At 38.9% G+C, this 25,145-nt stretch overlaps 1 protein-coding gene across 4 annotated transcripts in view; it reads left to right on the plus strand.

Moving 5' to 3' along the window:
• Positions 1-25,145, plus strand: part of GALNT1 (polypeptide N-acetylgalactosaminyltransferase 1) — a 138,090-nt gene that overhangs the window by 64,242 nt on the left and 48,703 nt on the right. For all 4 annotated transcript variants that reach the window (XM_054164058.1, XM_054164060.1, XM_054164059.1 and 1 more), the window contains exons 3-4: positions 7,443-7,671; positions 12,904-13,078. In XM_054164058.1, coding sequence (XP_054020033.1) covers positions 7,533-7,671; positions 12,904-13,078 — 314 coding nt within the window. In that variant the 5' untranslated portion in view covers positions 7,443-7,532. The remainder of the gene's footprint in view (positions 1-7,442; positions 7,672-12,903; positions 13,079-25,145) is intronic.

Below are 25,145 nucleotides of genomic sequence, written 5' to 3' on the forward strand. Positions count from 1 at the left end.
AAGACTGAAAATTGTTTCAAAACTAGGTAATTTTTTTCCCCTTCAAAGCACTGGATGACAAAGCCTTTCCATTGTGGAAGTAAAAGGAGTACTAAAAAAACTTTGGAAGGATTAGACACAGAAGCTGTAACTTATCAAGAATAAAGTGAAAGGAGGGAAAACAGTACATTCAAGTCTTGTTACTTCTGAAGGTCAAGTAATTTTTTTTCCCCCCTCCTGACAAAATCCATGATATACCTGACACTACAGAAAAAGGTCATCTTTAAAATTACTGCTCATATAAAGTTCATTGTTTCACTTTACCACCTCTTTTAACAACACAGTTGGCACAGAAAAGAGTGCTTACTCTTTTCAGTGTGACATACAACTATTCAGTCATTTTTGTCTTTGCGTCAGTTTCATCTGTACTTACACTGGATGCCATCTGCAATAAAAACCTGTAAGCACTTCTGCATATTTTAGGTACTCCGGATTGTGACATGATGTAACAGCACAAAGGTTTCTGGTCAGAAGCAGCACCATTTGGCGTCACAAAGCATAAGCTCACTAAGACCAAATGCATACAAATAGTCAAGAATTTCTAATAATCAAGAAGTCACACATTCCAAAGACTGTTTAAAATCACCTGGCAGGTGCAAGATGAGGTGTAAGTAGAACAGGCCAGCTGACTGCTTATTCAAATTCCTGCCAAAAAAGATGAGATTTCTTCTTGTGAGCAACCTTCTTTAAAAAATACGCACTGGGGTAGCCTGTGTAGAAGTAAAAACATAGTAATCTGTTCCATATTCTCAGTGGTCATATTTTCCATCTTCCTTTCTGCATAGTCCAGAAAACAGAATTTACTTCCAAAATTTTTTAAGCTCTACATTAAAATATCAATCTGCAAATTCAGTCTTTACCAGCTGAAACTGAACTGAAATTAATACTATCCTTATCAATAGCTCCCTCTTCACATGGACATGTTAAATATTTGACAGAATGTTCTGCAGATGATACTGTTTTCAGTTTGCACACATCAGGCAGTAGTTGCTTTTGAAGCATTTTTGGGAAATAAGCGGATTCTTCTTGAAAACACTAATGAATACAACTAATGAAGACAACTTTTGAGGAGAAATTTTTCACTAAAGATCAGAATAATTAACTGTCACCAAGCTAGTTGCACATTTTCATGGAGAAAGATCTAAGCAGACTATGAACAGTCAAGAGACTAAATCTTTTACAAGACATTCTTGAAACTTTAGACATATGTTAGGAGAAATTGTTGAATCTTGCAAGTGAAGTCTCATATATTCTAAAATATCTGACCTTCCTAAAGCTTATGATTATTCTTTAGATATGCATCAAAGATAGAGTAGAATAACATTTGCATTAATTCTTCAGACACTTTTAAAGATGGCAGAAAATTACACAGGCAAATCCATTATCATTAAAGATGAATCCCTAATAAACAAGAATACAGGTTAAAGAAAAGCAGAGTCAGCTAATTAAAAAATATATAAGGGGGATTTCTGGAAACACAGGGTAAATGCAGTGAACAGATTCAACTATCCTTATACAAGTAACTGCAAAAACCTCTAGTCCTGAAAACTTCCTACTGTAGTTTAAAAAGTCTGGAAGGGGAACTTGCAGAAATACCAAATACATTCAAGGTATATTATTTTCCTTTGCCTTCAATACACATAAAAAATAAATAATTGAATGTTTTTCAGAATAAAAACTTTGAAAACATTACAGGTAAAGAAAATTTGATGCTACATGCTGAAGCTACGATGTTTATCTTAGAGATGCTGGCTGAATTCTGCCTAAAGTAACTGCAGAACTTGCATATCAAGTCAACAAACAAAACACTTAACTACATTTATTTAAAACATAAAATAAAAACTAAACCACACACACCACAACCTTCAGAGAAATACCAAAATTCTAAACAAAAAGTAGCTCAGTCGTTTTGCAGGACTAAATACTGTTTGAAATAGAGGAAACAGCAGATCTCTATCCATAACCCCCACCACCCTCAAATAAAAACCCCCAAAATATCAAAACACACCAACCGAAAAACCAAAACACATAAAAATTAAAACCAAGTAACCAACCAACTTCTCCTCCCTAGAAGGGAAAGCCTGATCAGATATGGTGAAAAAAGGAAAGCTAAAATTGCCCAGTTTCGTGATCCGTTCATTAAATTATTGCAGTGTGTGTTACAAAAAAACATTGCTGTATTTGTTTGCAAATTTAAATTCTACAGAGCAAGCAGCAGGCTGTATTTGTACAGGCAGACCATGGAGCTCCTAAGCATGCATTCACACAGTCTGTTTTCCCATCACAAAGGTGTCTGTTCAGCAGGTAACTTCTGCTACTGTCAACTGATTTGTACATAATGAACATGCACAGTATTGTGCTGAGGGTAAGGTTCTTCACATCCATCCTTCACTTTCCCTCTTATACTCACTTGCTTTAGATTCAGTTTTTCTTTCTCAGCTACAGGTTGAGAGGCCATAGGCAGTACTTCTACATTATTTAACAGTATCAGGTTCTGGATATATTTTTGGATTTTTTTGGATTTTTTTTTTTATATTGTGGATATATTTTTTCATTTTCCTTAAACTGATGCTTGTTCAAGCTGTACTTTTTAAGTACTGAATTGCACAGACTCACAGAAAAATTCACGTTGAAAAAGACCCTTTGGATCACCAAGTCCAACCATTAACCCTGCTCTACAAGGTTCACCCTTAAACCGTATCCCCAGGCACCACATCCAAACCACCTTTAAGCACATCCACTCTTTCCGTGAATTTTTTTTCCTAGTGTCCAGTCTAAACCTACCCAGTCACAGCTTGAGGTTGTTCTTTCTTGTTCTATCACTAATTACCTGTGAGAAGAGACCAGCACCAGCCTCTCCTCAGCCTCCTTTCAGGTAGTTGTAGAGAGCAATGAGGTCTCCACTCAGCCTCCTCTTTTTCAAACCAACCATCCCCAGCTCCTTCAGTCCCTTTTCATCAGATTTATTCTCCAGCTCCTGCTGGACACAGCATTTCTGATACAAGCCAGGATGCCATTGGCTTTCTTGGCCACCTGGGCACAGTGCTTGCTCATATCTAGCTACTTGTCAGTTAGAGCCCCCAGGTCTCTTTTTCTAGACAGCTTTCCAGCCACACTGCCCCAAGCCTGTAGCATTGTTTGGGGTTCTTGTGACCCAAGTGCAGAACTTGGCATTTGGCCTTGTTGAAGCTCATCCTGGTAACATTGGCCATGGATCCGATCTGTCCAAGCCCCTCTATAGAGCCTCCCTACCCTGGTGCAGATCAACATGTCCACCCAACTAGGTGTCATCTGCAAACTTACTGCTGACACACTCTTGTGTTTTCATCGAAGATCATTGATAAAGATGTTAAATGGAAATGGTCCCAACACTGAGCCCTGAGGAACACTGCTTGTGACTGGCTGCCAGCTGGATTTAACTCCATTGATCACCACTCTTTGGGCCCTTTCACCCAGCCAGTGCTTTATCCGGCAGAGCATTGCTCATTCAAGCCACAAGCAGCCAGTTTGTCCCTGAGAATTCTGTGGGAAACAGCATCACAAGCTTTTTGAAAGTCTAGATAGACAGTATTCGTCCGTGAGTGAATAGCCAAAGGCAGTACTCATCACTCTTTAAATAGCATCTTGGACAGTACAGCTGTTCTGGAAATGCGCATCTGCAGGCTTTCCTTCTGTTGCCGTAAGTTGCTAATTTTCTGGGTTTGTCACTCACTTGGTCTCCATCTTGGGTGTCTGATTGTGTCTTCTTTCTTCAAGGGCACTGCAGGGTCTCTGAAAACACATCTACCTACCGTTTGCCCTTCTCACGGTGTACAAGTCTGCCCACTCTGTCCTGTAGCCCCTTCAGTGGAACAAACAGCACCTCAGTCAGAGCACCACTCGCATGGGGGAGACCACACCATGGCTCCAGCACCAGATATATTCATAGTATTTCTTAACAGCCCAAGCTGTGGTTGGTGGAGTCCTCTTTATGTCTGGGTCAAGGCTCTGGTTTGCTAAGAGCAGTTGCTTCAGCAGACTTTTGGGGCCCCTCTGCTTCACTGTTGTGCTGCCTAAATTTTGTGTGTAAGCAGACAGTGGAAGTGCTATGGTAAAACCAGTGATAAAAATCCGATATAATTCATTCGGTCCTCATGAGGAAGTGAGAACCTTTGTCTGAAGGTCCAGGGAGAGGCCAACCAGTGTGTGTTGAACTTTTGCATTGCTGTCCATTAATCACTTCCCTGAACCCTCAAGGGGTTCACTAAGTGTCTCTGACATTTCACTGAAGTCTCAAAGGCATTTTCTTGTTTTAGAATCAGATAGAGTGCCATCCTATGCATTTTAAAGCACTTCATAGAGTTGGTGTTTTATGAACAAAAAGTCCTGGATTGCAGTTCTTTTTTGATGCCTTGCTAATTTGAGGACCACTATGCTCCTGTGTGTGTTTACACTTCAGTACTTTTACACTTTGTTTCAAGAATCTGAACTTCAAGAAATTTGAGATAAGAATTTATTTAGTTTTCTTTTAAAACATGTTACTTTTAATTAGCATTTGTTCTCTTTAAGTGAAAGCAGTGTGGTGGTATGACTTGATTCTTTGCCAGATCATTTCAGGGATTTCCTGAATTAGAGCAAAAGAAGATATCTACTTTCTGGAGAATTTAATTACAATTGTTCCCGGTCAGATTTCTTCTGAATGCAGTATTTGTTGTTGACAGTGTATATCTAGGGAAGGGAACAGAGGAAATCATAACAGTATTTCCTCACAGCACTGTTCTAGCATGCAGTTACTTGCAAGTCACAGTCAGGGACTGTTTTGAATTAGGGTGGATGACTTGGTATATAGTATCTGATGAACAGACTTGCAGCACTGGCAGCGTACTGTAGCAGGTGGTTTCCCTCTCTAACTGCACATTCTGAGGAATAACTTCACTTGATTTCTGCTAATACAAGAAGTATTAGTAATAGGCAGCAGCTGTTCTGTACTTAGTATCTCCATGCAGCTTTTGATTTTGTAAACATGCCACTTGATTTAGTTACATCTTTTCCAGCCAGTAAGCCAGTTCTCTTCACTAACGTCTTGCAGTGAAGCTCTTACTTGTTGTCTTCACCCTTGTGCCTTTCTTGCTTTTCCTTTCTAATCTTTCTTACCCTTTTTGAAATGACAAAATTGGATGTTCATGCAGTGCTTAAGATGAGAAAGCAGATACTTTGTGATGGCATAGTGATGCTTTGGTTTCTGCTTTTCTTGTAATAGTCTGTAACAAATTATTTTTCTTTCTCTGCTACTGATCACCAAGCTGATGGTTTTATAGGGCTTTGTAGTGCAACTCTAAGATCCAAAGTTCAGGCCCATCTTGCACCTATTTTTAAAACAAACTAACCTCCCAAAAGAAGAGAACAACACAAACAACAAAGAATAGAAAAAAATCCCCTAACAACCAACCAAAAATACCCACAAACCAAACAATCAACCCCCCAGGATTTTTTCTTAGCATATCTTAATGTTTTGTTGTGGTTATTTCATCTGCTGTTTTATCAAGCTGTTACTTACAGATACTTTTGCAGTTTTAAATTTTGTACAGTCTTCCCTGTGTAGCCTGGAGAAAGGCTCTGGGGTGACCCAATAACAACTTTCCATTACTTGAAGGGGACTAGAAAAGGACTGTTTCTAAAGGCCTGTAATGATAGAATGAAGGGCAGTGGTTTGAAATTAGAGAAAAATAGATTTAGATTAGACATCAGGAACAAGTTCTTTACCATGAGGGTGGTGGAACCCTGTAACAGGTTGCCCACAGAAGATACTCAAGCTCAGGCTCAGCAGGACTCTGAACAACTCAATCTATTGGAGTATGTCCCTGCTCACTGCAGGGGGTTTGGACTAGATGACCTTTGGCGGTCACTTCCAGCCCAAAGCATTATATAATTCTATAGCAAAACAATATATATGCAGACTGATTGTCTCAAACAAAACTCTTGGTATTAAATGCACACTTACTCAGGAAGCAGGATACACCCTGTTAGCCTTGTACAAGGGGAAGGCTACAGGCTTCTATGTTGCTGTGCCATCCAAACCTGTGCCACTAAAGTGTGTGCAGATACATGGAGACATGAATATTTCTGCTGCTGCTAAGAAGAAATAAGCTGTGCTTAGAAGGATGTGATAGGATTTTCCCTCAAGAACTGAGAGGGAGGCAGGAGTCAAATTACAACAATGAAATACTACAGCAGTGGTGGTCTTAATGATACCATCTTTTGGTGAGGTTTTTGCATAATTTTGGTTTATGATTCAAGTTCTCCTTTCCAATAAATTCTTCAGTTTAGGCCAAAAGTATGTAGGAGAAGCTATGTGTATGTCAACTTTAAAATTATGGTGTGTTTCGCAAAGAGTGATTTTATTTTATAAGCTAAGAATATATGCAATTCTGGCTTTAACTAGTAACCCCTTCCCACTGGGAAATACTTCAGGAGTACTTTGTGTTGAAACGCATCAGCATTGGTGGGGAAGCCATTAGTTAAAAACAAAAGTTTAAAACCGCGAGCTTTTAATGTAAGTAAAGAAGCTTAAAGCTGTTCTTGATGCCAGCCTACGCAGTTGTTGATTACAGAAATAAGCAGTCCTTGTAACAAAATTGCTTGTAATTTGAGTGGGACAAAAGATAATTTTAAAGGTTGGCATTCTAAAATTTTAATGCATACATGTTGAAAAATATCTAAAAATCTGCTCTATGATCAAGCATTAAACTAACAAAGTCACTTTAAGCATGAAAACTATCAGTTGATACCTTTAGCTTTGAATGCCTAGTGAGCGATCACAGTGGCTTGTTGAGTACTTTCTACTTTGCCTACTGTTGAACTTTACCTAAAGGGATTTCTATTTTCTGCTCGCTAGAAGCAAAGAATTTGTCTTTGTGATGAAGGTGAAATGTGCTGTTTCATCTATGTAAAATACAGACATTTGTAGACTAATATTCCTAGTAACCGGTCCAGAAAGTCAGCGTATACTACAGGAGCATGAGAAATGTTAGCCTTGGGCTTTGTGCAGCAAAGACTGATACCCTGCTTCCTGAGGTATTCCTGGTTTCCATTCATTTATCTTGTTCTGATTTCCAGAGAATCCAGATAGTGCCTTTTAATTTTGTTAGCTGTACCTATCCTCTTATCTAGTAGCTTGGCAGAACCCTGTTTTGGTCATTGACTTAACATTTCAGGTGATGAATATTAACATAATAAATGACTGAAGTAATGATGCTTTAGTTGACTCCATTCCCTTAATGTCATTGGAATGCATAGAGCATTCATTTTGATACATACAGCATTTGGGAATTAAATGGTTAACTTCAAACTGTAGTTAACTGTAGACTACTTTTAGCTGCTATCCTTGGGTAACTTTGTGAATTGTTGTTGTTTTTGTTTTCCAGATACAGAACGTGATCTTTCGAACTGGATTAAAGCAACTTGTTGATATTTTTATTTATACGTTTTAATTTTTGTACTTGACTTAAAGTGCCATGAAAAAAATTGCATATTGCAAGGTGGTCCTTGCCACCTCTTTGGTTTGGGTCCTTGTGGATATGTTTCTATTGCTGTATTTCAGTGAATGTAACAAATGTGATGATAAAAAAGAACGAGGCCTGCCTGCTGGAGATGGTGAGTTTTCTACCTTTTAAACATTCTTTTAAACATCTGAATCCTTTTATTCCCTGACACCACTCCCCCTTTCCCCCAACCCCCTTCCTCAGTGTAGTATAGCATCAGCTTTTAGGTATTGTGGAATGTTGGATGTTCCTTTGAATGACTGGGTGGTGGAGCATGGTGCTTGAGGTGTATATTGCACGCTGATATACTTAAGATACAGAATTCTAAGCACTAATGTGTATATATACATTAAAAAAAAGCAGCTGTGCATCAAGTAGTTCAGGAATGTAAGCTATGTTAATATAGTGTATGTTCTAAATTTCCACCAGTGAAGAAGCAAAAAACCAAAAACCCAACAACCTAAACAACCAAAACCAAGACAAAATTTGTTTGCCCAGTGACTGGAGCAAGAGGGAACTATGAATCATAGAATCATAGAGTCATTTTGATTGGAAAAGACCTTTAAGATTTAGAGTCCAACCAATAACTATCAAGTCTGGTGCTAAACTATCTTCCTTAGTACCACATCTATGCATCTTTTAAACACCTTAAGGGATGGTGATTCAGCCATTCCCCTGGGGAGTCTATTCCAGCATTTGATAACCCTTTCAGTGCTGAAGTTTCTTCTAACATCAAATGTAAACCTTCCCTGGTCAACTTCACACAATTTCCTCTTGTCCTGTCACTTGGTACTATGGAGAAGTGAATGACAGCCACCTCGCTACAACGTTCTTTCAGGTAGTTCAACAGTGTAATATAAATAAATTAATGAAAATAACTAGAATAAATTTTTATGTACAAGTGACAAATATGAGGGAGAGTGGGTTAGAGCTGTATCATTCAGTACTGAGGTATTCAGATTAACTTTCAGTTTTCCTACTGCCATCTTAGTTTTTTGAGCACCTGGTACACAACCTTTGTTTTGGTTGGTTTTTTTGAACGCCAGCGCTGTCCATGTTACCAATTTTATTTTAGAGACATCATCATAGTAGATCACATGGGAGAAATGGTTGGTGCTGGGAGAATTCTCATCTCTGCAATGTCTAGGCACAGGCATATAGAATTACAAGAAGCTGCCATTTCTGGTTCACGTGAAATACCTAATTTTGTAGTATGGTGTTTCCCACTGGAAAGGCAAGCTGTCTTTCACTGCCTTATGCATACTGTGTTATGTTTCATTGCTTCTATAAAAAACTGTAAGTTTTCTAATCAATGTTAAATTAATGTACATGTTCCTTGGTTAACCCAAACTGACTTGTAGTAAGGTATGTGGGAAAATATATTTGCTAGAAACCATGGCTGTAGTGTGGTGGCACGGCACGGTCCTGGCTGAAGGCTGCCAAGGTCAATCTACCACTTCCTTTCTTAGATGGACAGGGAAGAGAGAAAATAAACAAAAGTGCAGGAGTTGAGATAGAAGCAATTTAATAAAATGCAAAGCCAAAGCCAAAGGCTGTGCTTGGAAGCAAAAGCAAATGAAGATGATATTCTCTACTTCCCATCAACTCCCAGGAAGCAGGGCTCCAGAGCACAGATGCTGCCAATAAATTTCCCGTACACTGCTTTCTTTCACTTAGCTTAGATATCTGAGCTGACATCATATGGCATAGAATACCCCAGTTTGGCCCAGCTGGCCCAGCTGTGTTACCTCCCAAGACCTTGCCCACCCCTCAGCGTACTCTTGGGGCGAGGGAATGTTAGAAAAGTACAGCCTTGGTGCTAGGTTCAGCGGTAGCCAAAACACTGCTGTGTTATCAACATGCAGCTAGAGCACTGCAAAACAGTGTGGAGATGAGGGAACCAAAGGGACAAGCACTTAACAGGATGTGAATAAGAAAGCTGAAGTGGAGATGTTTTTGGAAAAGGGAGCCTGGTATGTGGGCTGGGTAGCAGGGGGCTGGGTGATACTGGAAGAGGGATAGTTGGAATGTAGTGACTGTAAGTTATTTGGGATGATTTTGATGTAGGGTTAAGCCTTTGCCCACCTCCTCCATCATGGTGGTATAAGACAGTAGTAGCTTCAGGAGGTAGACTGCAGAGGTGGGGTCAGAACACCTGGAAGTGTTGGTTCCAGCATCTGTCCATGGAGCTGAGATGGAGCTTGTGCTTGACCTGGCTGATACTGTTGATCCTTCTCCCCACTGTGACCACTCCAGAAAGTGGGAGTAGGTCGAGGGAAGCTCTCTCCATTTCTGAAGTTTTCTCACCTGTGGGGAGCTAGCCATCTGACCTGAATGGTGTGCACTCCTTGCTCAAGCTGTCACAGATGTTCTTTCTACTGGCACTGTCTTCTAAGTGGTGGCTTGCTTTTTGTCATTCCTGATGACTCATCAAATTCACACAGAGTCATTGTTGTTGATGGAAGATTGGTTTTGTAAGTTTAAAGGTTGCTAAGAGCTGGAGAGAAAAATCACTGAACTGTAGTAAGCATCATCAGTGTTACATAGTATTTTTTTCCCGAAGGTAAAATGCATAGGATAGCTAGCTGAGCACTGTTGTTTCCAGATGGGGGGCAGTACTGTGGGTTTATTAATAAAGATTATTAATAAAGATTTTTCATGTGTGTAGCTCTGTCTTACTTCTGTAGGAATCCTGTATGTCAGCTCTGAGATCTCGACTTAAATGAAAATCAAATGATTCATTCCTTCCTTATCCCCAGTTACAGTCTTCTTAAAGTTATGACTGCAAAGGAGCTTCAGCTTTGGCACTTGATGCAGATTCTAAATAAACTTACAAACTAATCAATTTTCAAGACCTTGTTTCCTGAATTCAGAACATTTTGGTAAAGACAGAAGTTGTGACTGGAATATCTTCATCTGCATACAAAATTCTGAAGAAGAAAAATGAACAGCCTCAAGATACAAAACTCTGATTTAATTTTTGAAAATAGAAACTATTCTCATAAATCAATCTTGTCCTATCATGGCTGAATTGAGTGTAAAATACAAAACTTCTCTGAAATTTTACCTATCTAAGTGGCTTTCTTTCAATTATAATGGTTCCTTCAAAGGTGACGAGACTTTCTTTTGGTCAGTTTGTCACTGTTGTGGTTCCTAATGATGTGTCATGGAACAATCCATCCCTTTAAATTCTGAAGTATCTGTTTTTCATCAGACATGTTGTGTGACAAAAAGAAATTTGTAGTCCATAAAGAGTTCCTTAGTTTTAACAAAGATCTGAAAAGAGACCCAGCCCCCTTTGAAACTGATGCTTTACTGATACAAATGAGACATGTCTGGAAAAACATTACTTGATTTCTGGTTGGGCAGGTGATGATGGAGTAATTTATTTAGCTCCAAAACCTGTAAATTAAGTTTCTGGTTGTTAGAAGTATGTCATCAGTAAGTGTCTACAGACCTCTAAAGGATTTTTTTTTCATAGTTAAATAGCAAAAGAGTGTGGTGGTGTGAATTTTGGACAAAATACTGGCCATTTTAGGAGAATGTTACTGGTTTGTGCTTATATGAAAACTACATGTTTTTGTGGGAAAACATATTAACATAAATTCAGAAACCTGAAAGAAGATGGTTAACTTTCCAAGGAAAATAATGTCTCTGCCTGCAGTGCATGCTTGACAGTCTTTGCATTTAGTGAGTTCTGTAAAATATCTGTTGGTAAATGGGTTTTTCAGCAGGAGAAGAGAGTATTTAAGTAAAATGTGCAATAAAATAGTGCATATTTGATAAAGAAATTAAAAAACTCTACTGATGAATTTGTGGAATTTGTACATCTGGATTCAACTAATCTGCTAAACTAACGTCTAACAAAAAGATCTACAAATGTGAAAGATCAGTTTTCAGTTACTTTAGGTTAGACCAAGTTAAAAAACAACTGGAAGTGTAAATGAAAAAGGAAGGGTTTTTTTCTTTCTTTTAAATATCAAAACCAGTAGGATTAGACATTCACTCTTCAGAATCCTGAAAAACATGGTGAATATAACTATATTCTGGTAATTTTGTTTAATCATCTTAACTATCTTGAACACTCATAATTTAATAATATTTTTTCCAAGTGATAAAAAGTTATGATACCCAATGTAATAACCCCAAGCCAAATCCATAAAATTAAGCCCAAATAATTGCTGCCTTATATTCTGTAATTTTATGTTAATTAACCCCAACATGTACAAACTCTAGTTTAAAATCATGCAATTGCAGATTGTGTGTTCACCCATACTTTCTTAAGAGGCAAATATGCAGAGCAAACTGCTTGCTCATTTTAGCCCATGGTTAAAACAAGCACCTATATTTGCTCAATATCTGCTTTCACATACCCTGAAACCTAATGGAACAAGTACAAATGTCTGGCTGGCAGCTCCTAGAATTGTGTGACTTAAGCAAGGCAGTCAAGGTGAGTTTGGTAAAAAGAAACCATCTCTGTGGGAGGATTTTCTCTGCTAAATGTTACTGTGTGAATGCAAGAGCAGTTGCTTCAGGTATTTAACAGACAGTTTCTCAAGGAACACGTTGTGCTTGTGACCAATTAATGCAAAATTCAAACTAGCAAAGTGCTTCGGTTGTCAGCAAGTATGTATCTTAAGTGCTGGTGTTTTGGCAAAGATAGCAGGCTTGGTGGTGTGGGGTAGTTTTATTCTTTATATGGCTGTTTCATTTTGGCATAAGCTTGAATTACACTGTGCTGTCCTAAATGTGCATTAAAGGTAATTTGAAGCTGGGTTTATTACTGAGGGCTTTGGTGCCCTTATTTTAGAATATTTCCTGTTCTTCTGTTTAGATCTTAAATGTTTCTTAACTAAAACTGAATTTGTAAAATAGTAATATATTTCAAATTCAGTATTCAAGCACTTAAGACGTTTCAGTTCAGGCGGAAACTAAAGGGGTATTTGTAAAGAGAATGTAGCATAGGAGTTTTTAAATGTTTTGTTGTTTTGTTTAAAATCTCAAATAGTTCAAAGAATCTAGATTATTTTTCTTCTTGTCTCCCTCATCAGTTTGATCAGATACTTGTTATTTAAGTTTTCTTTGGTTTAAACATGTCAAGTGTTACTGTTTCTGTTTTGAGTAGCAATATCAAACTTCAGAATGTAATTTGGTTGACTAAAATAATGCTAGTAAAACCAAGACAAACTATTTCATGCCCCAAAGTATGCAAACTTGGTTTTGCTGCCAAAACCTTGTGAGTTAGAACTGTGGTTTAAACAGGAATGCTCCTGCAGTGCAGAATAATATATAAACAAACAAAAGTAAGCATTAAAGTAGTTATCAACATTTTATATATTCTTAGTTCCAGAACCCGTACAAAAACCACATGAAGGACCTGGAGAGATGGGGAAGCCTGTGGTCATTCCAAAAGAGGAGCAAGAAAAAATGAAAGAAATGTTTAAAATCAATCAATTTAATTTAATGGCAAGTGAAATGATTGCACTCAACAGATCTTTACCTGATGTCAGGTTAGAAGGGTAAGTGCTTTATGTTTTATTGAAAATATACTCTACTCAAATGATGAATGTGCAAAGGATGACCCGGACCAGGAATTCTGTTCTGTAGGATATTTCTGTTGAAGTCAAAAGGAGGAAGATTTTCTGTATATACTGTATTTGTAAAATAAGATTGGACAGCAGAAACTAGTGTAATTAACTTTGAAACTGCTTACAAGAATGAGTCCTCTTTGAGGAACAGAAATTAATTTGGTTGAAGGAAAACCAAATTAACTTAAGGCTTGACATTTCAGGAAGGGATTATGTATTTGAAAAATTCAGGCACTCCTTGTTAGTGAGGCAGGCTAAAATTCTGCATCATACAAATGAGAAAGGAAATATTATAAGAAATAGTTTAAATGTTTCTTACCTAATAAAATGGGCAAAGCCTCAATCTAAATGAGTTATGTTTTTTAATATCCATTTGCTTTGGTTATGGTCTTGCCTCTGAAATACTGATCCTTGCAGAGCTATTTGAATCACAAGTAATTAAAAATAAAGTCGTAGACTTGTTAAAACAAAGTTAATATTGGCTTACCCTTCTGGGGCTACTCTGGATGGGTAGGTGGTGATTTCCCTCATCACCACATCCTCTTCTTTATGAAATAGATAAAGCTCATGAAACAGTGTTTCTTCGGTTACCTATATTCTTCTGCAAGTATCAGATGCTATATAAAACCTATTTCTTTAGAAACTCTGCTGTTTCTTCTGTATACAGAAGGCCTACCTGCTGCATTGTTTTCATTCTCTACCTCAGAAGATAATATTAGAAGAATGAGATAAAACTCTGACCACTTTTCATTGTTAATGAGTGCTTGAAGAGCTGGTTTTGTAGGTACTTTGATCTCTTATGACAAATGTGATTCAGTGTAGCATGTGAGTTCCTCCTAGTAACCAAGCCATCTGTTTTTTAAAATACAATTTTGTATGTTGCATTTATGTAAATTTTCAATTTATTTTCTTATAGCTATTATTAGTCAGATTTTTATGGTCACTACTTGCCTGTTTATATAGTGGAAGAATGCAGATCATGAATTTTCAGGGTTTTCTTTAGAACTGATATATTTTTGGGGAAGTTAAACAGTTTTCTCATCGTGGTTGGGACCGCTTGGCATTTATGCAGATTGCTGCAGAGTTTGCCCCCGTGCTTGTACTCTATATAGGATAAGAATTCGCCTCACTGTAAAGTGGTGACTTCCACTGGTTCAGAGCTTGTAATTAGCCTTGTCAGCTTTTAGCTGAGGAGACTTTTCTAAGCTGGTGTGATGGGTTGAGGCAGACCCCCTCCCCACCACAGGCAAAAATAACGACTCAGACAAACGGATTGCAAAAGTAATGGAAAGTTTAAATGAGAAGCCGTGAATGTTTACAGAGAGCCAGAAGCACAGTGAAAAAAGAAATCCCAAAGCACACCCAGAAACATTGCAACCCCACCTGAGGTTACACCCAAGACCCCCAGAGCTTCTTCATCCCCGCTCCCCCCCTGCCACTCCCCTGCTAGGCTAGTCTCAGCTGGCCAGATCTGAGACTGCCCATCCCCCTGTCCTTGGGCCTAGCCAGGCCCAAGGCCAGGAGACATCTCCCCCAAGTTACTGGGTGGCAGAGAGGGAAGAAAGAGGAAGTGCCAGACCCTGCACTGGATCTTATAGTGGCACAGGGAATTATGGTATGAAATACCTGGTTTCCTGTGTCCACCCACTGGGCTGGACTTTTGGACAACAGGAAGCACCCCTCATATGAACACAGCAGAGGGCACCCAGCCCAAACTGCTACAGCTGGAATGCTAATTTGTGATGATTTCTGAAAGACTGGAATGGAAGGAATTAACAAAGCTTTGGAAAAATAATAGTTACCAACAATTGGCTATTCAGAAGGCAAATATGAGTAATTTTTTGTTATTATTCTGGAAATATGGAGGAAGCTAAATGACATCTGTTTATCAGCATTCATATTGGAAAACTTGCATATATATATGTATATATATCCTACCGTTTTTATAGTGTAAGTATGAAGACAATAAAATAAATTGGCGGATCTAAAATGCTGACTTAATCATAAGCTTTTTGAAGTCTAGACTAAGGATTAGTGAAAAATAGAAAGAGATATTGTTATAAACTATTGAAAATATATTACCTAAGCATCACTCAAGCTTTTTGCAGACAAATGAAGTTACAGCTTTAAAGTCAAGTTGAGCTATAGGAATTATTTTGTCTTGCACATTTGGCCATGCACTACAATTACCGTGCTTTACAGCAAGATATGAATTATACATTTTTAAATGTTGCATTTGATTCTTTTTTCCACTTGTATGGATTCAAACAGTATCACAATACTGTGTGTGAAAGTGGAATCTTAGAATAAAATTTTAGATAAGGTGTCAGTGCAGAGTTGGATTTTCTGTTTTTGTAAATTGCTGCCAAAAAATGTTTATTTACTGTGTGCATTTTTAGTAGATTTTGAGAGAAAAATGATCTCCAAAAAGCTCCTCATTTTGTCATTCTTCTGTGTATTCTGTGAGGTCACACTGATTAAGAAGCTGGGGCATATGGTAACATTTGCGCAGCAAATTTGAGAATACTGTGTTTGCAAGGCAGAGGTATCTTAATCCACATGTGTATGCTAATACTACTGTCCAGGAGCACTGCAGCCATTTTCAAAATTCTGAAAAGTATAAGTATGTTCCAATGTTGTATATGTGTCTTATGAAAGAATTTATCTGCTTAGTCAAGATACTCATATGGTCAGAAACACTTTCTGCCATGTTAGTGGAGATCATCTTCTGTAAATGGTTCTATGTCCTTGCTAATATGGAAACAGTGTGGGGAGGAGAATGGGCAATTTCAAATCATTCCATACAGTGGTTTTGTGCTTAGAGCATCAAGTACAACTCAAGCAAGGTCTTGAAGAAGCAGGATATGTTCAGAGACACAGTTAGCAGTTCAACCATGCAGGTATTTTCTTCGCAGGTTTTGTTGGTTTCTTCTTTTCATGGTGGGAGGGAGGAAGATGTGACTTTTTAAGTCCTGTAATTCTTCAGTATGTCAGTTCTGAAATACAGAAGTCTGTACAAGTTTTGCCTAACTGTTAATCATGGAACAGCTCGTAGAATTGGGCGTGCCAGGACCAATTTGACACACGCATTTAGTGGAGATGGCACAACCTGTCAGCTGGACAGCAGCTTTTGAAGTAGTCTACATTACCTTTCACATTCATTTCTAGTTCTGCCAAACTGTCATCTGTGCAAAGACAAGTACATTTGTGTACCCGCTCAGTCCTCAAGTGTTCGTAAGTTAATCTCTGTAGGTGATGCACTCTGGGCAAGACATTTGGTCAAGAAATTTCATTTTCATACTGGAAGAACAAAAATGTGAGCTGTTTGAATGACTTCTAGGAACTTCTCTTGCTCAGGGAACTCCTCAGTACGAGATGGCTACAGAAGCTGAAATCTATGTTCTGCTGAGCTGTGCCCAGTCATATTTAACAGGTTTATATTTATTTGTAGTATTTCACATAGCATTACTGAGGCACATAGATGCCTTTAAAATAATTGATGTGTACGTGATTGATGGTCAGTTTTGTGTCTGTAAGCAAGAGCATTACTCTGCGTACTCTTCTCATTATCCCACCTGAATAGCTTAACAGAAAAAGCTAAACCAGAAGTAATTTTTTTAGCCTGTATACTTCCCACAGTCTGGACTCTGGAAGCTTTACATAGAAGCTTTACATAGAATAAACCAGGTTGGAAGAGACCTTCAAGATCATCGCGTCCAACCCATCAACCAATCCAACACCACCCAAACATCTAACCCACGGCACCAAGCACCCCATCAAGTCTTCTCCTGAAAACCTCCAATGATGGCGACTCCACCACCTCCCCAGGCAGCCCATTCCAATGGGCAATCACTCTTTCTGTATAGAACTTTTTCCTAACATCCAGCCTGAACCTCCCCTGGCGCAGCCTGAGACTGTGTCCTCTTGTCCTGGTACTGGCTGCCTGGGAGAAGAGACCAACATCCGTCTGTCTACAACCTCCCTGCAGGGAGTTGTAGAGAGCAACAAGGTCACCCCTGAGTCTCCTCTTCTCCAGGCTAAGCAACCCCAGCTCCCTCAGCCTCTCCTCGTAGGGCTTGTTCTTGTGTTGAAGGCCCCAGAGTACTCCAGGTGAGGTCTCCCCAGAGCAGAGTGTCAGTATTACCTCTCTATCTGCTAGCCACTGTACTTTTGATGCAGCCCAGGATGCATTTGGCCTTCTGGCCTACAAATGCACATTGTCAGCTCATGTTCAGCCTACCGTCAACCAGCACCCCCAGGTCCCTCTCAGCCTCACTGCTCTCCAGCCACTCTGACCCCAGCCCGTAGCTCTGCATGGGGTTGTTGTGGCCAGTGTGCAGAACCCGGCACTTGGATGTGTTCAGTCTCAAGCCCTTGGACTCTGCCCCTCTGCCCAGCCTGTCGAGGTCCCTCTGCAGAGCCTCTCTACCCTCCAGCAGATCAACTCCTGCCCCCAGCTTGGTGTCGTCAGCAAATTTACTGATGATGAACTCAATGCCCTCGTCCTGATCATCAATAAAGATGTTGAAGAGCATGGGGCCCAGCACTGATCCCTGGGGCACACCACTGGTGCCTGGCTGCCAGCTGGCTGTGGCACCATTCACCACCACTCTCTGGGCTCAGCCCTCCAGCCAGTTCCTAACCCATTGCAGTGTGCTCCCATCCAAGCCATGGGCTGACAGCTTGGCCAGGAGTTTGCTGTGGGGAACGGTGTCAAAGGCCTTGCTGAGGTCCAGGTAGACTACATCCACAGCCTGCCCCACATCCACCAGGCAGTCACCTGATCATAGAAGGAGATCAGGTTGGTCAGGAACGTGCTAGCGTAACTAACAAATGTAACTGGAGCAGCTGGAGATAGCCCATTTGGGTTTAAGTTGTTAATAGAATTATTCTTACAAGCATGTACTGTCTTGGTCTGTGAATCACGAAGGAGGACTGTGGACAGCTTGGGATACCTCAGCAAGCCTTTCTTCAAGGCTGCAGGTTCTGTAAAACTTGGCATAGTAGTTCTTCCTTGTCATTTTATTCCTTAATTGGCCTATTTTTGCCAGAATTAAGGGTACCTTACTTAGTTTGGCATAACATTTGGGATATTTTAACTGTCCTTTTCTCAAACTCTGCATTCAGGAAGTAGATAAATGAGTGATATAGATAGTGTTAGGGTATAGTCAGAGGTTTCAGCAAGGTGGCCCTTCATATTTAAATAAGCTGGGTGTAAATTTGTGCAACCTATTACTTCAGCCACTTAATAGAAAAATAAGATTCAGGTCTCTGAGGCCTTTATGTTTAAGTAGTATAGTAATGTGACCAGTTTAGGCTATTATTGAAGGCTTTTTGCCAAGTCTACCCTTCTCAGTTCCTGCTATCAAGCTTACTTACTTGGTTCCCTTCTCAGTTTCTTACTGCTGAGTTGGGAGGAAGTAGAACACTACTTTAACGTAGATAAATGTTGTGGAGTTTATAGCAATTATGCTGGGCTCTTTCTGAACAAGTCCTTCATGTGACTCATTCTGCCATCTCTTTGCTCAGAGGATCTATCTTTAGAGTTAGGCACCACTAATTATGTGATACTGAAAAGCATATTGTTATGGGACTACAATCTAGTTTTTGTTTTGTAGTTTAAAAATGTACTGTTGATTTTAAGCCTCAGATACATGTGAGAATACACTGTGGTTTGGAGTGTTAACTTCTCAAAACAAGTTGATTTCAAAACAAGTTGATCATAATATGACATGTTCATAAAGTTTATTTTCCTATAAATAGGTTTGAGTAAATCTATTTATAGCAGAACTAGTAAAGACAGAAGACATGCAAGAGCATACTCTTTGAACTCAAATGTGACATTGTATGGGTTTTTAAATGACTGTACTTCAAGTATTTACTTCTGTGTGAGGCTTCCGACAATGTGCTCTCTTTCTGTAAATTAATTTAACATAGGAGAAAAGTGAAAGTGGTAGTTTTGTACTGTATACAATCTGGTGTAAATGTGGACTTCATCCAGAAGAAGTCTTCTCACTGCTTCTGTTGATACTTATCTGATGATTGTGTAGCCTTGGCATTCACTGGCTGGATGGAGGATTGTATGCGAAAAAGGGGAAAAACCTGTGTGTTGTTGAATGCGCAAGAGCCCACAGCTGCACCAGATGGAATGTGGCCTAAAAAAAGTATCTTTAGGAAGTTCATATTAAAATCCTTGTGAGATCACAGGGATTTCAGTAACTCCATACAATGTGACATGCTTTGTGAAATTTTGGTATTCATTTAGTTTGGGTCATAGTAATAGAATAGAATAGACCGGGTTGGAAGAGACCTTCAAGATCATCGTGTCCAACCCTGACAGGCTGGACAGATGGGCAGAGTCCAAGGGCATGAGATTGAACACATCCAGGTGCCGGGTTCTGCACGTTGGCCACAATAACCCCATGCAGTGCTACAGGCTGGGGTCAGAGTGGCTGGTGTAAAAAATAATTTTAAAAAATAACAAATTTGTCAACATAGGAGGATTTCAGAGGTTGATTCAGTATTTTGTCACATGTTAAAAATCCAGGCAGTTAATTAACCTGGCATTTGTAATTTGCGGGTCTGATCACCAGCAATGTAACTTTCAGCGGTGTCATGCTGGCAGTCTGAAAGCAGGGGACTTTAGAATTCTTTCAAGAGGGGATATTTTTAACGTCTGGCTTTTGTAGTACATGTAACTTGTTACTGGTCCAGTGTAGAATCAACATTTGGAAATGTTCTTGTTCTTGCTGTCTTAATGATTTAGCTGGAAAAAAATTAACTGTAAATCATTCCCCTAGAGAAAGTTTAGAGGGACAAATTTCACTTTCAAATCTTACTTCCTGTAAGCACTTTAACTTTTTAGACATATACGTATATACACATTCGTATATGCATACATGTATTTGTATTACAGACACACAGAGAGAAAAAATTGGCAATCTCATTCTTAGTTGTGAGTGTCTTCCATTTTGGATGAGCAGCCATATCCTGAACTGTATTCAAATAGGTAGGACAGGTATGGATAATGGTTTGTCTAGGGATCTTGAGGTTCAATTTTCAGTGTTTGAGGACAGCATTATTTTTGCTTCTGTCACAAGATGCTTTCCAGTGACCACTTTCAGGACAGTAGTCAATTGCAGCTAACTATTTTTGTGAAATTCTGCTTGAATTCTGTAACCACAATGGTTTTAAGGACCATTTTGGATTTTGTTTCCAGGGTCTAAAGAAGATTCCTACTTGACTCATGACATAATGCGACCTTTCTTATTTCCAAATCTTTGAGATCAGAAGAAAGGAAAATTTCATACTCTTGATGTCAGGTAAATTACGTAATACTATTGAAGGCAGATATTAAGCAGACTGGATGGAAATGTTTAAATAATAAAGGATTTGCCAGCATTCAGGTCACCTGTTCAGAAAGATTTGAGTTATGATATGAATTAATAGAAATTAAGATTCCCTCTTTCTAAACCAAATTGCTCTGATTTGATTGGAAGAAGCAGCTTCAGGAGCAGCATGAAGTGTTGAAGCAACCTTATCTGCACTTTTCTCCTTACGCAGCCACATGACAAAGCTGTGATTGACTGCAGTCTTGTGTAGTGAAAGGTGGTTTGGCGTGTTACAACAGTCATTCTGTCTGGAAATGTAGGTCAGTCTCAGTGGTTTCAGGGTGACTCAGTCTTACTTCAAAACTGATGAAGTAGAGAGAAGTTTTTGTGTTCGGTGTAGCTGTTCCTCAACTTGGTTACGTTAACTTTATTGCAGTCTATAACTTATGGCAAAATAGGCAGGTAGACAATGGGGCACTGACGTTTTATGGCACTGCAGTGATGTTCGTCAGATATTGGTAATTAAAGTCGGAAGTTTTGTGAGAGGAGGTCATATTTTCTTCTCTCTCAATCTTGCATGAACTTTGATAACCTTAATAGAACATAAACATATGTTTTCCAGGCAAAGGATACTCTAAATACAAAGACGACTTAGAATAGCTTAGAACTAAATTATCCAAGCTTAATACTTTTATATATACTTTCAGTATTCAGTATCACTAAGGTTGGAAGAGACCTCAAAGATCATCGAGTCCAACCTGTCACCACAGACCTCATGACTAGAGTAGGGAGGACACTAGTGCCCACTGCAGGCTTGAACTCACGACCTTCCCCATTAAAGGTCTTATGTGCTACCAACTGAGCCACACCACTCCTTTTGTGCAGGTCCAAAGTAATAAAAACCCTGTAGGCTATACTAACCTTCTCTCAGGAAAATTAATATTTAAAAAAAACATGTCTCTATATATGCACTCTATGCACACATACTTTAAATGTGTGGTTTAACATACCACTGACTCCAGTGTTAATGCATGATAAATAAGCTTTTTCCCCCCTACATGTTCTACTACTACATACTTGAAAATACGTCTGTGCCCTGATGAAACACTTGCAAAAACAACAGAACTGAGCATATGGCATTATACTGATGCTTACGTCCCAGAAACTCCCAATACATTTTAATACTGAAGAGTATATTGTTTGTACTGCACCAGTAATATTAAACAGATTTATTACAAGACCTGTGCTGTGTAGCATTTCATCAGAATTTCAGGTCTAACCCTATCCTCCACAAGACTGGTGTAATTCTTTTGTCAGATTTAAGTTCTGGGATGCAGTTTGTTTATAACGTCCGATCATAGTTACAATTGTTGTTTGTAGTATGCAAGACAGAAGATTGTACTACATCTATAGGATGGCTAAATATATTTCCCTCCCTGCCCCAATCTGTTGCTTGTACAGCTTTGGAAAACACATCAGCACTGCATTATCATATTGTAGATACAAGCTTCAGTCTGAGTTCCACTGGGTTTCCCCACCTGAGCTACTTAGCTCACATTAGACACATTTAATTGAGTTCCACCTCTGTGCTTTTAATCAGAGCACTTTGGTCTGCATGTGCTGGGCTAGTTTTTGAGCTGAATTACTAAATGTGCCTTTTTCCTGTGCAAGGCTGATGGAATCTGGGAGTAAAATTGGTGTAAGGTTGTATGTAAGTCTGTTGAGAATTCTATCAAAAAAAAAGTTCCACTGATTCTTTGTTTTGTCATTGCTCCTCTGTGGAGAATAACGTGTTGAAAGCATCAGAAGGGATAGAGATATGCCCTGTAATACTTAGAAATCTAGCATTTATTTCTAATGCAGAATACAATTATGAAATAATCTTTCTATTTTGTCTCATTGAATGAGGTTTCTCTCACTGCATAAACACTATGGTAGTGTGATTTCCTACAAAATCTCTAGCCTGTTTGTAGGTTTTTTGGAGTGTGTTGCTTTAGCCTAAATAAAGTATTTAAGAGCTACCAGGGTATTAAATCCGGGTTTACTACGTCACTTTCAAAAGTTATTTAGCATGACAGGTTATTCAGCAATCAGATCACTGCTAACATTGTAAATGTTTGTCGTTCACTATATGGCAGTATTACATGTATCGCTCAGTCTTGGGGGTTGGGAATAATTTCTAAGTAAATTGATTTATGAATACAGTTTTGTAGTACAGATAATGTCAAATGCTGTTCTGTGATAAGGTGGCTGCACAGATGCATTTGTTAAGGTTAGTCTTTGATGTGTTGTCGTAGTCCCAACAATAAACTGAAAAGAGTGGCGTTAGGATAGCAAAGGATGGTGTAATGAGTTTTTGGTGTCTCTGCATCTCAGGAGCCAATGCCTATAGTGGGTATGCCTTACTGATCTCTTAAGTCAGACGCAGAGCAGAGCATATAGGTATCAGAATTTTTATTTTCTGATGAATAGAAATGATGAAAGATCTTGTAAGATTGCCTGGTAGATTTCTCTTGTCCCTACAGTGTTGAAGTACCTTTTTCTCTTGCCTTCGCTAGTGTGAGTTTTGTCAGATGTGGAGGAAGGTTGAGAGTACAGGCTGTGGTGTTGTAGAAAGCACAAAATTAAGAGTTGTCTTTTTTTACAGGATTGTGATGAACCAGCAATAAAACTCTGAGATTTAATGGCTTAATTTCAACAGAATTGCCTTACTTGATGTCTCTTATTTTTGTAATAACTCCTGTGGACGGTTTGTACCCTGGGCTGAAAGCAGTTTATTGGGGGGAGGGGGGGTGTTCATGTATTCAAGTAATTTTCAAGGGGCTATACATAATCACTAAATAAAATTCTCTTTGAGATTTTTTTTTCTGAACATCTCCCTGTCTAAAATATGCAGAGCATCTATATAATACTCAACTAGCACCTTCACAAAAAGCTGTCGTAGCAAAGAAGCATAACACAACTCGTTACTTTGGCCGTCCATTGTAAGAATGTGTAATCAATTAAAAACTTTGAAACCAGGCTGGCTGCAAGGTGGTAGGGACAACAGCTTGTGTTTATTTTGCTGTCAGTGTGCTTTTTTAGCAATATTATAGATATGTATGCTAGGATCTGCCCTACTTGCTGTGCTTTTAACCCATTAAACTTAAGTTCAAATTATGAAAGACTTCTACCTGTTACACTGCCTTGTGCTCTTGCGAAGATAGAGGCCTAGGAGTAACCATGTAGTTACAAGGAACTTAGGTCAAGATGTTCTTAGCATATGATGCAAAATTGCAAATATATGAAATTTTGCAAAGAAGGTTTGCGAGCATCTTGCAGAGGTCAGAGCAGAGCCATGCCCTTAGAGTCCTGTGGCTCCTTCATAAAAGAACTTTTTTAAATATAGTTTGTAAACTTTTTTTTTTCTCAAATCTGAATTCGATGGGCCATTGAAACTCTTGGATGATTCTATTTCCCAATTAATTTTCTTTTTTATATCCTAGTTGTGTGAAAACAATAGATTTAATATTAGGAAAGAATGCAAGGCTAATGCAGCTGAAGGTAGACATGGCTGTGCATGAGCTGGGGACTTGCTACCTTGAGCACTAGAATGTGTACATCACGTGAAGTAGACTAGGCTTTTTGTCCTGATCATAGTTTAAGTCTTCTGTGTCTTTAGGTACTAGGGCAGTAAGTCCTGCTTGCATTTAAAATACCTAACATTTTTTTGGAATTTCCACAATCTAAATTATATATGGAGTCTCATTAGCCAAGAGTTGGCGTGGTGAGTGCTGTGGATTAAGCAAAGGATGATGCATTCCATGTGAAGCAGACATTTTCAGCTGCCATTTGGAGATGTTTAGCCTTCCTAATAGCATGCAGTCAGTTTTATAACTGTTTCAGGCATGATCCAACAAAAGGAACATAATGTATTAGTAGTTAATTAATATTCAAATAGTCCTTAATTCAGGCTGTGTCATACCCCTCTCGGTTATATACTGCTACTAATGTTGCATAACTGTTGGTTGAATCTAATTATTTCTTTTATATTATATAATAACCCCTTTCTGGGATGGAAAACAAAAAGGATTTTTAATGTCAATATTTGTTAGTAAGGGAAAAATGTGACATTTACATAGAAGGTTAATGTTCTAATGACAGGTGTCAGCTGTTCTGTTGTATTTGACTTATGTTCCTAGGGGAGGAGTATATGTTAGCGTTTTCAAATACGAAAACAGGGCATTCATAAAAATTTGCACAAATATAGCTAAAAGGTCTATATTTAAATGGAAGTGAAAGGAATATTAAAAATTGTACTGCTGATTTGTTTTCTTTATCCTGCCTGCATCAATGAATCTTTCCAGAATAACTTCACACCAGATACTTTATTAAGAATAGTATTCAAAGCTTTCAAGCCAGTTCTGTCATGAAACACTCCTGTGTTTTGAATGGCAGCCTTTCACATACTGGTAAACTAGTCTAGGCTCACTCTCAAATTGTTGCCTCAGGAGGGGTTGCTCTCTGGGAATGAGAATAGGTAAGTCTTGTTATGCAAAGGAGGATGTTCACCTTCCGCAGGACAGGGCAGTGGGAACGCCAGCTGGAATGACTTGGTGTAGGGGAGTGTGCCCCCCTCTCCATCCCCCCCCTCCCCCCCCAAATTCCTGTAAGGCTTCCACTTAGTG

Source organism: Dryobates pubescens, chromosome 9 (genome assembly GCF_014839835.1).
Source record: "Dryobates pubescens isolate bDryPub1 chromosome 9, bDryPub1.pri, whole genome shotgun sequence".
In the NCBI taxonomy this organism is placed as follows: domain Eukaryota; kingdom Metazoa; phylum Chordata; class Aves; order Piciformes; family Picidae; genus Dryobates; species Dryobates pubescens.